Source organism: Xiphophorus couchianus, chromosome 8 (assembly GCF_001444195.1).
Source record: "Xiphophorus couchianus chromosome 8, X_couchianus-1.0, whole genome shotgun sequence".
Taxonomy (NCBI): domain Eukaryota; kingdom Metazoa; phylum Chordata; class Actinopteri; order Cyprinodontiformes; family Poeciliidae; genus Xiphophorus; species Xiphophorus couchianus.
In genome coordinates, this window is record NC_040235.1 from 19,996,137 (window position 1) to 20,010,412 (window position 14,276).

Genomic DNA, 14,276 nt, shown 5'->3' on the forward strand with positions numbered 1-14,276 from the left:
ACGACTGAAAAGTGCTCCAACTAAAATAAACACAATTACTGTAGTAAACTGTACGTAAATCTCACAGTTTACAATGAGATTTCAGCACCATGGAGAACACAAGCACCAGTAGGATCCAGTGGGTTTGAAGGCCAATTAGTGGTTAAATAAAATGAATAAGATCAATAACCACAAAAACTGACGCTGTAAGTGAATTCAAAAGTATTGGTTTCAAACCCTACTTTAAAATACCTAAAGGAACTACTGCTGCTGCTGCTGTATTGTGAACTCTGGTAAACTATTTAATCAGGAGTTTACGTTTAATTAATGTAACAAATGGATTATTTTCAATTTATGAACAAAACTGTGAGATTTTCTAGCTATTTGCTTCAAAAACAGATTTTTCCAAAAACACTTCCAGTTGTCATCGGCAGTTGTAACAGTTGCGTTAGTAATATTTGGTCAGACTGCGGCAGGTGTGGCCCTGCTCTGGAGTCTCTGTCTCTGCCTACCTGTCGTCGTTCTGGAAGTTCTGGTCCCCCAGCAGCAGGTCTCTAAAGCGGAAGCGGGGCGGCAGCGGAGGCACTTCGCTCTCCAACTGCTCCATCTTCAGCGAGGAGATGTCTAAGATAACTCCACTGCTGCGGCTGGTGTTAGTCGGAAGTGGAGAAGAGCTAGAGGAGCGAGAGGAGACAAGTAAAGAGGCAGAAGGGAAATAAAGGGCAGGGAGGAATAAAGGGCTTTGCACAAATGGAGGGAGCTGGGATGGATGGAGAGGGAATGATGGAAGAAGCGCAGGAACAAGAAGAGAAAGCGCAGAAAGGGAGTGGAAAAGTGGAAAATGGTCAAGTTTTACAGGAATGCACACAAGTATGGTTTACAGAAGATCAGAAAACAAGCAACTAACAAATGTCTCTTCAAGCTATTATGCATACAAACTACTTGACACAAATGGGGCACATGCAATAAAAGACTGCAACTTAACACGGATCATTTAACATAAGAAGCAGAATATGAATGTGTTCTGGGAGTCCCAAAATAGGTTTTCTGCTTCATTTTAACAGATGTTAAAATAATATTTCAGACAAGTACAACATCTCTATCAATAAGCTGTTAGACACAGTTAGTGTTCAGCATTTTAGTTGATTGATTCCTAACAGGCTTTTAGGACTAAACTTTGACTGGGCCATTAAACTACAAGGTAACAGTTTAATTGACGGGTTGTGAATAAGACTGTTATGACACTGTCATAAACATCACCTAGCTTTTATAACATAAAGCTACATATTTTTTAAAGTTTAATCAGTAATACCTTTATAACAAATTTATGTCAGATCATGATTTCTTGGTTAATGTCAAGTTGTCATAATAAAGACATTTTGAATAATGTCAACTTTGTACTAAAAGTGTCATGATTTACCGAATGACACTTTATGGCAACAGTCATAAATATTCATAAAGACTTACTCATGTTCATGACAGGTGTTATGTGATGTTTATGACGGTGTAATGACAGTCTTATTCACACCCCGTCAAATAAAGTGTTACCAAATACATAAATGCGTTTTGATATAAACCCTCCCATTGTAGCCCTTTGTGGTTAGAGCCGTTGTCCTGCTGGAAAAGATTTTGAAATAAAAAAGGATGTCTATTAATTCAAGAAGCAGATTAAAGTGTATTTTTTAATTTATTTGCCTTTGCCAGCACGAATGGGAGTCTCTTACAGATGAATGGCTTACTTTTCATACTTGTTAAATAGCCAGCGGTGGCAAAAAAAAAAAAAAGAATAAAAAAAAGGCATCTTTTTTTAAAAAAAATTGGCGTAATGAGAGAAGAGCTGATGGTCGGTGTGAAGATTGGTGCTGCCTTCAGTCTCCTAGAAACGCAGACTGCATCATTCACAAAACAGACCGGATAGAGAGAAACAGAGAGAGAGAAAAACACCTTGAAACTCACATCGTGTCTCCATCGAGGGCTGTTTGCTGTAATTCTGCATTTAGCTTGTCAGAGGTGTTTCATAATTGATGAGTGGTGTGTGTTTTCGCTGCGGTTTTGTAAAATACGCTTCGCTAAACAAATCATCAGGAAACACTCTTGTCTCTTGAAGCACACTGGACTTCATAGTTGATTTAAGCATCAAAGTGAGGACTGAATTTGTATTTGTATGTGTGTAAGAATCAGAATAAGAATACTTTATTAATCTCAGAAAATAACCAGTGTTGGCTAAATAGTTTAGAATACAGAAAATATAGAATTAAAAAAAAGATAGAAAAGAAAAAAGCAATCTATTAATAAAATAAGTTAAAAGTTCTCCAAGCATATTAACAATAACACGATGTTAAACAAATGTTTCTGGAGTATTTTCTCTGAATTTATTGCTGAAATATAACAAATGCTATAAACAGGTACATCATGATGACGCTCTTCAGTTTTAAACGTGCAATTGTAAAGTGTAATAGCTGTAGCCCGAGGCATTGAGCAGCTGAACAAACAACAGCGGGGACAGGTGAGTGCATGTGTGTGGATGGATGAACAAACAAACAAACAGCGCACACATCACATAGCCACTGAAAAAAAAATGAAACATTTTTCATTTTTAAAAAAATCTTCTAAAAAACCACACGGCTTTTTAATCTGGGTGTAACTTTTAATTATTAATTGGGGGGGAAAAGTCACAGGAAGCTTGAACTTCTGTCTGTGTCTCCCTTACCGTTGCTTGTGGGCGCTCACGGTCCCATCGTCGTTCACAAATGACTGATTCACGTAGCACTCGCTGCACATTTTGGCCGGAGATCCGGCGCTTCTGTCCGACTGGAGGGCTGCGGTGGCCGGCGTGGGGTCATGCACAAACTCGTCTTCCTGGGTTAATTGCATCGGAGGGCGACCTGCCAGGTAGGAGCGTACCCACGAACTAAAGAATAAATAAATAAATAAAAGACGCTCTTGTAGAACAAAAGTTATCCCTCCTTGTACTTGCGCCTCTCACCTATGCAGGTGCATTTTGGAGGAGAGTGTTTTGTTTTCTTCACCAACGCACCTAAGAGGCTGCAAGCCAAAGTGAGGACTGTGTAATAATGAGGTTATAAAACTGACTAACTGAAGGATGTAGGTGGGACTATTGAACGGGAGGCAGAAACCGAGGCTGGCAGCGTCAGAGGGGGGACGAGACGCGCAGGAGTGACAGGTCTGCAGCGGTGAGCATGACAGGGTCCTCCTGCTTCAGCACAGGTGAAAGGGAGAGCAGCACCATCTGGTGGACTTTATGTGTATTACTACATAAAACATTCAGGTAGAATACAATAATTATGAATGAATAATTGCACATTTTCTCACGTATAAAAACTATTTAGATTATTATTGAATTTTAATCTTGAATTTGCATCACAGTTAGTAAAATGTGTTTTGATTTAAGTCTGGGTTACCTACCATGTCATTGAATCTCCACCTAAACTTACAGAGAAATTAGAGCAAATTACACATGGTAACTTGGGAGGAGCTGCAGAGATCCACTACTCAGGTGATTCGCCCAGATTTAGATCAAAGCATATTCATTAGCCAGAAGGGCACAGGCAAAATTCAGAACAAATCATAATGAGATTATGTGGCAAAATGTGAAAATGTATGTTATGTAGACAATTTTCATCCAGTCCGACTGAAGTTCAGCTATTTTGCAAAGAAGAACGATGGAAAATGTACATAAATCGATGTAATAAAAAAAAAAGCTGTTAGAGAAATAACAGCACAATTCCCTTTTTAAGTTTTTTAACTTTTTTCTCTTCACAATTATACACTACTTTTTGCTGGCTTATCACATTGAATTATAATAAAATATATAGAATACGTGCCAAAATTTGAAAGAGTTCAAAGCTTTTTGCAAGGCATTTATCTATTGCCAAAAAAGTGATCTGTTCTGCAAGTGCTCCAAAACAGACGCCACTGAAATAAATTGTAATGATGGGTACTTTGCGCAGCTGTATTACTGCAAAGTGGTTTTGAAATCACATTAGACCAAGCACTTAAGAAATGTGTGGAAATGGGTTTAGGCATCAGACAACAATAAAGTCTATAAAATGATGGTTCAAAAGCCTAATAAGAGCTGAAAAATCCAGACATTACAGCAACACAAACCTCTTGTTGAACCCGTGTGATTGACACAACCTAATTGATGACGGAGGGCTGATTCACCAATTTCACATTTCCTCCTACTTTCTGCATCTTGTCAATCTCAGATCCTCCAACCTTTAGAAAATATGAAGCCAGTATAAGAACTGTCCGTTGTAAAAAAAATCAACTGGTAGAAACATCTGCAGCAGAGTTTAACAAGACTCTCTAAAGCAAGAAAAATTCCTATGTTTTTGCTTTTACATTATGAGAACAGATTTAATTACAGGGAGGACACTGTGACCTCGGTGAAAAAGCACAAAGAAAAGCATCCTGCACGGTTTGTTCTTTTTCTTTTCGTCCCTGTTCTACCTTTTATGAAGCAAATGTCAGAAATCGAATATCAAGTAAAAAGACTGACGGGATATTTTTTTTCCGATGATCCGATGGCACACGGAGGAGAAGACGTGGGTGAACTGATGAGTCACAGGGGACACGGTGACGTGAGGGTGCTCGTGAGTTTCAAGCTTATTATGGATGCTTGAGGTTGAGTCAGAGCTCACAGGAGAAAAGTGTTTTTGTTGTTTTAATGCAGTGGCGACGGAAGGATGTGATACTCCACCTGCAGACACGTTTTAATGCGACCAGTGGATGCTGGAGCCATTTTGCACTTAGAATGACTCAATAGAATACACTAATTGCGTTTTAAAATGATCTAGAATGTGAAATGCTTAAAATATTATCTATGTCACAGAAAAGACTACACTAAAGTACCTGGAAGGCTTACATATTTAGATATACAGCTCTGGAAAAAAATAAGAGACCACTTTAAATTATCAGTTTCTCTGATTTTACTTTTCATAGGTATATTATACTATGAACTACTGACATGTCTTAGAAATTCCAAGCAAAAATGTTGTATATGTAGAAAACGAGAAATGGTCAAAAGAACTAAAAACATACCTTCAGACCTCAAATCATGCAAAGAAAACAAGTTTGTATTCATTTAGAAATGACAATACAAATGTTTTAAATTAGGAAGAGTTCAAAAATCTATATTTGGTGGAAAAACTAGGATGTTTTCAATGGGGTTCAGTGCAGAAGGCTCTTAACTTTTTCCAGACCTGTAAGCAAGCTATACATTTTTTAATATGCTTTGTTTAGGACTGATTCACTACAAACAGACGAGGTATTTAATGCAAAATGAAAAGTAATGTTAAACAACTTTTAGACATTACTTTTAAAATTCCACCATTTTGCTGATTATGATGCACAGTTTAAGATTTTGTTTGAACTGCTTAACATAATTTTCAGAACTTAGAACATTACAATAACTTCTAAACCTATATATTTTATACCAGATATATTAATAATTGCACCGAAAAGGATTCAACCCCATCAAATCACTGTAGGCCAACCTGGAAGATGTTCAACCATCAGTTATTTACCATAAATAACATTTAGTATCAATATTTAGTAGCAAACACTTTGGCTGTTATAGTGAAGGAATGCTCCACTATTGCAGCCATGATTAATGGCCAGACTGCAGCTTCTGGGAGGCCTCCAGAAGCTGCAATTAATTAAAGTAGGACTTAGTGCTGAACTTTAATCAAGTCCTTTTATCTAACCTTTTAAATTGTTCCACTGTAATTAGTTCTTTTTTATTTTGAATAAAAGGACGAAGATTTTGCCCTTAGTCTTTTTCCGCAACCTGGGAATCATTTTACTGCATACCAAATATTTAATCAATTGATTTGTGTTGATGGTACATAAAGAATATTTCATGTACTTGACTCTTAAAGTGTCTTAGCCTAACATTTGAAGAGAATATATAAAATGCCTCAAGACATTTGCATATCATTGCACATTTATGCAAATAATGTGCCATAGATACACAAACGAAGACCGTCGATTTGAGCAGCTTTACGCAACTATGTATTTTCTCCATTTTATTATCTCCATCTCATCTAAAATATTAAAGTGCCATTTTTTTAAAATCTAATATTAAGTCACTGAAAACTCAACAGGAAAATACATCTTGATAGTGGGATTGCTAGAAGTTGCAGCATTTCTGAAACATGAGATAATTTAATTTTGAACAGACAAAGGTTTAAAATAGAACAGACTGCTACTGTACTATATCCTTCCATTTGGTAAGGATTCTCATTTTAATTTAGAAGTACAAATATAAATAATTTAGCTTTAAATCATTTCAATTCTGTAATTTCCCCCCCATGGGGGATTAATAAAGTTATGTCTTATCTTAAAATTGAATTTCAAAGAATGTTATTTTGAATCTCCCAAACCAAATTTATTTGTTCTTGGTTTGTTTTTCTATACAGGAAAGGTAAAGAAATATATATTTGTAAACATTTATAAAAAAAAAAAATCACTGACACAAAAAGAAACATACCTTTGGAGAGCAGTGATGTTGTCATAAGTTCAAAGTTTAAAGTGTAGGAAAAAAACTGAACAATGTGTCTGGATGAAAAACTTGTAATATCTGACATATTGTAGGCTTTATTGCTTAACTAAGTGGTTAAAAACATGAAAACTTGCTTTTTGCTTCCCTGCTATTACCATTTTAAATTTATAAAGTAATTCAAGTGCTTTTATTCCAATTATTTTTCTAAAAGTATCTAAACAGCTTCAATGGCTAATAGTCTTTTATTTGTAATATGTTATTTTCTCTGGATTCATGGTATGTCTGCCAATTTAAGCCAAAAAAATCTGTTATTTTTAAACCAAATAGGTATCAAAATGAAGTGTTTTGTTAACAATGAATTCAGCAATATTTAAACAATAAAGCCTAGTATGTATGCCGAGGAATTAGTCTGCTCCTTCTGTGCTGACGGAGGCCACAGCCGATACGTAGTAGGGTCCTTCACTCAGATATGTCTTCAGGCGGATGTAGTTTTGACTGCCCAGTATTTCTGATGCTGTAGATGAGCCCAGAAGAGATCCCACCAGTTTAAATTTGGCATCTTTTGCCTCCTTTGATTGGCCAGTTGAGCGATCCAAAATGAACTCCATGAAACCGGGACTGTTAACCATCATCTTCTGACCCCACGGCTGGCTTGCAATGGCCTAAGAAATACACACACAAACATGGTTTTAATTATCACCATGTGCTCTTGTTAAATAATGGTATAGTTCTTCAGTTTTTAAGGTAATGAATGGGTCAACAAGTAATGATGGTGGCTATTTACAGAGAAGATCCTCAAAGCCCCGCAGTGCAGCTCTGGAAAAGGCTGAGTGCTGATGTTGCGAATCATATCCATTGGCTGCTTAGACAGAAGGTGGAACCAGGACTCCGTCAGGGACAAAAGGTCTTCTGTTTGATGCTCCGGCTGTAAAAAAAAAAAAAAAAGGTAGAAACTCATAAAAATGTCAACGTTTAGTTGATTAATTTTGTGTATTCAACAGCATCACAGTAACGTTTGACCAGCTTTCTTTAAATACCTGAAGGGTGAGCAGCTGTGATATGGCGTCCAAGCTTCGAACTCTGAGCTCAGTAGCTCCAGAACCAGCAAGTTGGCTGATTCTCAAAAACACAGACTTGAAGTTTTCTCCTGATTACAAAAAAAACCCAATAGTAATAATTAAGAACTTTGTAGACGACATAAGATGCTTATGACTCCTCTGCTTGACTGAATAATTGATTTAGATGTGATCTCAGATGACCAGAAAACCTCCCAAAAAATCACTAATTGTAAATAACAGAAAATTATAAAAATGTATGTAAACATTACAGTAACTGGTCCTTTTATTTCAGGCTTTACAATTCTTTTAATACCAAACATTTATTGTAAAGCCTTTTTTTTTCTCTGCAGGGTGGTGTATTTACATTTAGTTTTGTCCTGCTAATAAGAGTTATTATTCAAACAAGAATTTACTGAATTCCCTTGGCCCACTCCCATGAGTGATTTTGGAACACATTTGATCAGTGAAATTATGGAGAAGGACACAAAAATCCAGACCTACAGACATCACACCTACCCATCTTCTGGAGAACCTGTTTCCCCTCAACTGTAGAACCAAGTAATCCCAAAGTGTCCAGGGCCACTCCGATCATGACGGGGTCCGAATCCATGGCCATGTCGAACACCTTGTTTAAGAAGATCGGGTAGGATTCACAAACCTGCTGGGGGCTGTCTGTAATGGCCAGGTTCCCAAAGAATTTCACCAAACCTAAATCAGCAGCATATATATATAGTAAGGGTCACAGTTCTGATTAACATTTCCTGAAAAGTAAAAACAAGTTTCAAACTGCCCCTATTAAGTCAACTAATTAAGTTTTTTTCAGATAAGAACAACAAGGACAAAAAAAAAGCAAAACCATCATTTTAATTGCTGGTACTGAATTGTGAAAGTAGTTTTGAAAACATGTTCACCTGGAAGGTAGAGGGAGGAAAACGGGTCCATATCGGCTCCTCTGATCATGTTGGAAATCTTATCCATTATACCCTGCTGGGCCAAATACTGGCGACCATGCTGACTGTGAGCCAGAGTGGTCACCATCTCAATCGATGTGGCCCTGATGGGAAAGACATGAATAAAAATAGTCTCTACGAAAAGCATGGGAACCCAGTCAGAAAGAAGATAAACAAACATGATATGTATTTGTTTTTACTGACACAAAACTGTCGCTACCTGATTAGGACATCGTCTCCAGTCAGCTCGCTGAGCAGCTGGGAAATGAGGCCGCTGTTGGCACAGTAACCGAGAGAAATTGGAGAAAAAGATGAGATTTCAACCACCAGCTGCAAGCAGAAAGAAGAACGAGAGGAACTGGTCTTATGACAGGTTTTTGAAAAAATAAAAAATTAAACAAAGTGGAGAACACTTATTTTGCAGCAATCATGTTATTTCACTTGGTAAGCAAACTATTTTCATGCGAACAAGTAAAAGTAGATGTCAATGAAAAAGGAAACATTCATACAGTCATCTAGTATTTTAAGGAAAAAATGAGGGAATTTAAATCACCTCATATATTCTGTATCTGATTATGTCATTTTTGTCCATCACTTCCTTCATGACTTCAAGGAGATCACTCTGAAATAACTTGTCTAATCCAGGCTTAGAGTGACTTATTTTAGAAAGGGACTGAATTGCCTGGAGGAAGAAGAAGAAGAGAAAACACGACAACAGTTATTGCACACCATGTAGGTTGGACGAACTGGAACAAAATCCTTTCGATGTCTAAAATTTTCACCTGTTTTGCTACAGCAATTTTCTCCTCACCGATGCAAAGGATCACCGCCCGTAAAATGTTATGATTGTTGAGGATTTGTGCGACGGCATCTGGGTGCCCCACCACCCTGCCAATCTGAAAGGAAAACAAAGGCTAATGTAATATTTGTTTTACTGGCTGCTGTACGTGTCCAAACTCCCTACCTGTGTCAAGGCCAATATCTTCACTGTGTCGTTAGGATGGCTCAAGCCCTCTTGCAGCTTTTCTCTGTAGTTCTGCACCAAATGCAAAGGACTGAGGGCTAGTAGGATGCGTTCAAGAATGTCCACACACAGATCAACCTGCTCCCTGTGAACACAGAACATATTAATAACTCCAAACCTCTGTAACAAATGGTTTACATCAGCAACTAACCGTCTGTTATTAAATCCACTTTATCTTTTCAAAGTCATCATAACGTATTGGTGTATCCAATGGCCATTTACCCATTATATTTCTTAATGGATGCTTCAATTATGACACAAATGTTAACTGCTTCTTCAACTCTGGATATTTCTTCCAACAAACATTTAGTTCGTATAGTAAATGTTTGTGCAATTAGATCTAATGCTGAGAGACAGACTCGCATTAAGTCTGAAGTTGCAAGATTAACACCTATAATGGGCATCACTGAATTACGTTTAAAAGTAAATTAAATATCCACCCCCACCTCACTACTATATGTGATCTTTAGCAAATTGATCACGGTATTATTCTAATTTATCTCTAACTGGAAAATTAGACCAAACTATCAAGGTTTCATTTTAATAGAAAAATTATTTGTATTCTTGCAGTTGCTCAATTTAAGGTACAGCTGGAAAATGTTGGAATAGAAATTCAAATGAATCTGTTAAAAAAAAAATTCTTATGCATATTACTTAAAAATATGTCTATGAGTAAAACAGGGCTGGTACTGCTAAAAAAACAACAACAACATTTTAGTTTCAGAGAACACGACTGAAAATAAACTGACGTAGTGCAGCATTGTGGCCACTTAGCATGCTGACAACAAGCCTTAGTTGCTCCTGTCGTTATCCTTACGGTTATGCTAACCCATTAGTTGTTCAAGCAGCTACAGAGCTGAGTAGCACGCTCTCTGACTCAGCAATAAATGGGCAGTCGTTGAGTTTAACAGAGTGCAAACAAGACTGAGACACAAAAACAAACCTTTCATTAGTGTTCAGCAGAGAGAAAATCACATCGAAACGCTGTCCGCTCAGGACGTCTCTCAGGGCGCTGACTGGAATAGACAACAAAGCAGTTTTTAAGCTCTGCAACTCTTCAATTGGGTCTTCGACTCCGGATATTTCTTCCAGCAAACTTTGAATGGTGGCCGCCATGATTGTGTCTGTTTGGAATCCACGACTTCCGCTTCTTCTTCATGTCACATTAGCCTCACACGACAAGGAGCGCATTACCATCACCTAGTGGACTAAGTGGGAATAAAACACCCTTGATTACTTTATTTACCTTGCTCGACTGCCTTCCTTTCTAACTTATTTACTATTGAGAGACATTATTGCACCATATAAGACCAGCCACAATTTTATGCTTTAAAGATTGTTCTTTAAACAAAATAACTCAAATAAAGCAAACAAAGTTACTGAAAATACATTTTCACTCACTCCTGCATTAATCACTTTGTTTGTTTATTTGTTTCTTACCTTATTTCAAAAACTTTACTTTCAAGCATAAATAGGGATTAAAAAGTACATATAAATTTATATTTTCTGTACAATACATTTATCCTATTGAGGGCTTGTACAGCTTTTACCATTGAAGAGAGTGAGAGACTATCATGGTCACAGATTTTGTAATTTAAAACTCACAGCAATCAATGTTTTTCCATAGTGGGAGGAAGTCATGTATTTGGAAAAGCTGTTGCAAGTAAACACTCAGCTCTAAGATTTAGTTAGGAGATGTTCCATGAATCAACAGTGCTAACAACCACACCAACACAGTTGACTCTTAAACTACACTCTTAAAATACTCAAGACATCATGGCCTGTGTAAGTATTGCTGTATCAGCATTAGACTGAGTGCAGAATTTGCGCTGGTCACAACTTTCATATGGATTCTCAATAAATGGCTTTAAAGATCCATCAACTGTGTTTTGCATTGGGCCAGAAAAAACATTCAACTAGAACTTGATTATGTCCCACCGTACCTGTAAATCTTTTCATCTCTTCACATCCCTCCAAAGTTTCAATAATAAAGTTTTATAAGTTACAGCTTTTCTAATAATTGAATTCTTTTCCAGGGCCTATATTTTTATTTTAACATCTGCAACATATGCTTGGAAAATTAATAAGAGTCCAGAGAGGAAATATTATTAAAATAATGTTACCTACATATTACCTAATATGTCAAGCTGGTCGATAAAATTTTAAGAAAGGTTCACCTTTTGGAGCTACTGTTTAAACAGTCAGTAAATTAGATACACTCTTCTAAATAAGGACGTGACCACAGGGTGCAGAGTTACATGTTTCTTAAAACCATTCTACAGCCTGTTTTGTAGGCCAAAATATTCGATTTTGGTCTCATTTGATCAGTGTATCTTCTTTTACAAGTTTTTCTTATGCATGTGTATGTAGCAGCTCCTCCAGGTACAATAGCTCATTTGGCTGCTTCTTTGATTAGTGATGCCTTTGCACAATGTAGCAGTCCTGCTGGGTTTGCAGTTGAGCCTTACACTTTTCATCTTCAATGCTTTTGATATATTTTAAACTCCCATGGTCACATGAATTAAAACCCAACTTGGTAGAGACACAAACTTTAAGGTTATTACGAGTAAACTCTTTCCACATGTCACTGAATTAGTATGCATAATGTAAGATGGACTCCTCGAAATCAAGATCTCAGTTGGGAACAGGGTGCACAGTTACATGCGCCTTGGGTTTCATGAAAGTGGAAACCCTGTGTGATCAGCTGTTATTGTTGTAGAGCCTTCTGCCGTGGCGGGTCCAATCATCACTTACAGCTTATAAACAGATGAGCAACGAGGCTTTTGCAGCAGCTGTCATGCAGGTACAAACTATGTTTTTTGACCTAATAAATTTATCATTTTATAAAGTTTCATATACTGCATTTAGAATAATTCATACTTTTTTTGACACCGCAGTGCTATTTGTGTAAGCTGCGTACCCATCAATGGTGTTTCCTCCTGTTCAACATCTTGCTGTTCCATGCTTTGCTGTTCGGGGCAGATTTTGTTGAGGAGTACCTCCTGCAGCCGTCCCCTGTGGTTTACACTGATGGTATGGTTGCAGACGTGAGGGAGAGAGCAAGAAAACTGGACTTGAGCACCATAAAACAGAAGGTATCCAGGGATTATATAATTTCTAATCCCGATGCCTGCAGAAAACCTGACCTCTTCCTCCTCGCTCTGGTCTTCAGCTCTCCGGCAAATATCACCCAAAGAAATGCAGTGAGGAGAACGTGGGCAAACCAAACACAAATTCAAGAATCTCCCATTAAGGTACTCTTCTTCACAGCATCAACTGAATCTTCTACCATCCAACAGGATCTCATCAAAGAGTCTGAACTTCATGGTGATTTGATCCAAAGCCGTGTCGTAGATGTGTCATCCCTCCATGGAGCAAAGGAGAACACACTGCTGGCTCTTCGTTGGATAATCACGTTCTGTCCTCAAGCACATTTGGTTCTGTTGACTGAGGACTCTGTGTTCATAAACCTACCTGCCATTGGAAGCTACCTGCGGGGGCTTCACAGGAATTCAGAAGACCTGTATCTAGGCAGAGTGATCCAGAAAGAGTCCCCTCACAGGAACCCCAACAGTCCGCGCTACCTGTCCCGCATTCTCTACCCTGGCAAGTATATACCAGAATACTGTGAAGGAACTGCTTACATTTTGTCGCAGGATGTGGTCCGTAAAGTCTACGTTGCGTCGTCGACAGTCCTTGCCCCCATCCCGGTTGATGTTTTTGTAGGTTTCTGTGCTCAGAAAGCCGGTGTCACACCAACTCACAGTGCCAGGTTCTCAGGAGAGAGACACATCCACTACAATGCCTGCTGCTACCGACATCTGTTCAGCTCAGCAGGAATGGGGAGCCAAGAGCTAGAAAGAGTGTGGCAAGACCTTGAACAGAAAGGTGGAAAATGTTCCCTGCTTAAGACATACTCTGGCCTTGTGGCCTGCAAAGTCCGCACATATTTGGATAAAATGTTATTACAAAACTCAAAAGAGCAGACTTGATTGTATAAATTAAAATGGCATAACACTATGTTCAGATTATTTCTGTTAGTTTCCTTTTGTCCACTCTAAAGTGTTACAACAAAAATCTAAATAAGCTGAAGTGTAGACTTGACATCTGAAAAGATTAGCCTCTGAGTATTCAATGGATGGATTAGATGGAAACCGATTATTTTAAATCTTTTCTCTTGATTACTTTGTGCTTGGTGAGAACCTAGTTTGGCCCAGTGAATTTCGTACTTTTTCTTCTTTTCACCTATTACTAATTGTTAGGTTGACTTGGCTGAAACCTCCACTAAACAAATGTAAAACTTTAAACATAATGTGTCTAAAAGCTGATGGTGCTATTTGTGGTATGTTTGATCATTCAAATACAGTAGATGTCTACAAAATTAAAGTAAAATAAAAAAATCCCAATTCTGCTCATAGACACTCTTGGAGTACATTTATTGTAAAATATAGTATATCTAATCTGGAAAGTATTTAGCCATACATAATGGATTGCAGCAACAAGCTTTATTTTGTAAACATGCTATGTGACATAGCAGGATGAAGCTGTGCACAATTGTAAAGTGGAAAGAAAAGTATGGTTTTTATTTTTTATTTTTTTAAGTCTGAAAAGTTTGTAGGACAAAATGTATAAATCTTTGCTAGTGTATTTTTACCACTAGACTCTAGAGACTAAAAATGTTGCCTATTGATCAATGCAATTTAATTTAAGCTCAGTCAGAGAAACAGTTGGACAGAGAC

The 14,276-nt window shown here is 37.5% G+C and overlaps 3 protein-coding genes across 5 annotated transcripts in view; 1 reads left to right on the forward strand and 2 right to left on the reverse strand.

The window, feature by feature from the left end:
* kcnt1a (potassium sodium-activated channel subfamily T member 1a) overlaps positions 1-3,074 on the reverse strand; it is a 32,255-nt gene extending 29,181 nt beyond the window's left edge. The window contains exons 1-3 of one of the 3 annotated variants that reach the window (XR_003596688.1): positions 2,690-3,074; positions 1,809-1,816; positions 492-651 (exon numbers count right to left, since the gene is read on the reverse strand). Coding sequence is in view for 2 of the 3 variants with exons in the window: in XM_028026540.1 (XP_027882341.1) it covers positions 492-651; positions 1,809-1,816; positions 2,690-2,853 (332 nt within the window). In the remaining variant the exon portion in view is untranslated. Of the gene's footprint in view, positions 1-491; positions 654-1,808; positions 1,817-2,689 lie in introns of all 3 variants that reach the window. The other 2 variants (XM_028026540.1, XM_028026541.1) reach the window with 2 other exon arrangements.
* A 2,851-nt stretch (positions 3,075-5,925) lies between these two features.
* On the reverse strand, positions 5,926-10,714 carry psmd5 (proteasome 26S subunit, non-ATPase 5). Its single transcript, XM_028026556.1, has 10 exons — positions 10,481-10,714; positions 9,478-9,622; positions 9,296-9,409; positions 9,067-9,195; positions 8,734-8,843; positions 8,475-8,617; positions 8,080-8,271; positions 7,543-7,652; positions 7,290-7,430; positions 5,926-7,167 (listed from the first exon to the last, which is right to left on the reverse strand). Exons 1-10 carry the CDS (start codon positions 10,651-10,653, stop codon positions 6,910-6,912), a joined length of 1,515 nt encoding a protein of 504 aa, XP_027882357.1. The 5' UTR covers positions 10,654-10,714; the 3' UTR covers positions 5,926-6,909.
* A 1,590-nt stretch (positions 10,715-12,304) lies between these two features.
* Positions 12,305-13,958, forward strand: b3galt9 (beta-1,3-galactosyltransferase 9). The gene is made up of 2 exons (XM_028026051.1): positions 12,305-12,340; positions 12,435-13,958. The coding sequence occupies exons 1-2, from the start codon at positions 12,305-12,307 to the stop codon at positions 13,527-13,529; spliced, it is 1,131 nt and encodes a 376-aa protein (XP_027881852.1). The 3' UTR covers positions 13,530-13,958.
* Positions 13,959-14,276: the final 318 nt, after the last annotated feature.

What these genes read in the sequence shown, in the direction of transcription:
- psmd5 (XM_028026556.1), bottom strand. Translation starts at nt 10,653, where the DNA reads ATGGCGGCCACCATTCAAAGTTTGCTGGAAGAAATATCCGGAGTCGAA. An exon ending in ACAGGTTCTCCAGAAGATGG is followed by an intron (nt 7,653 to 8,079) that starts GTAGGTGTGATG and finishes TTTTGTAATCAG; the next exon opens with GAGAAAACTTCAAGTCTGTG. An exon ending in GGGCTTTGAGGATCTTCTCT is followed by an intron (nt 7,168 to 7,289) that starts GTAAATAGCCAC and finishes TGTATTTCTTAG; the next exon opens with GCCATTGCAAGCCAGCCGTG.
- b3galt9 (XM_028026051.1), top strand. Translation starts at nt 12,305, where the DNA reads ATGAGCAACGAGGCTTTTGCAGCAGCTGTCATGCAG. An exon ending in TTGCAGCAGCTGTCATGCAG is followed by an intron (nt 12,341 to 12,434) that starts GTACAAACTATG and finishes TTGACACCGCAG; the next exon opens with TGCTATTTGTGTAAGCTGCG.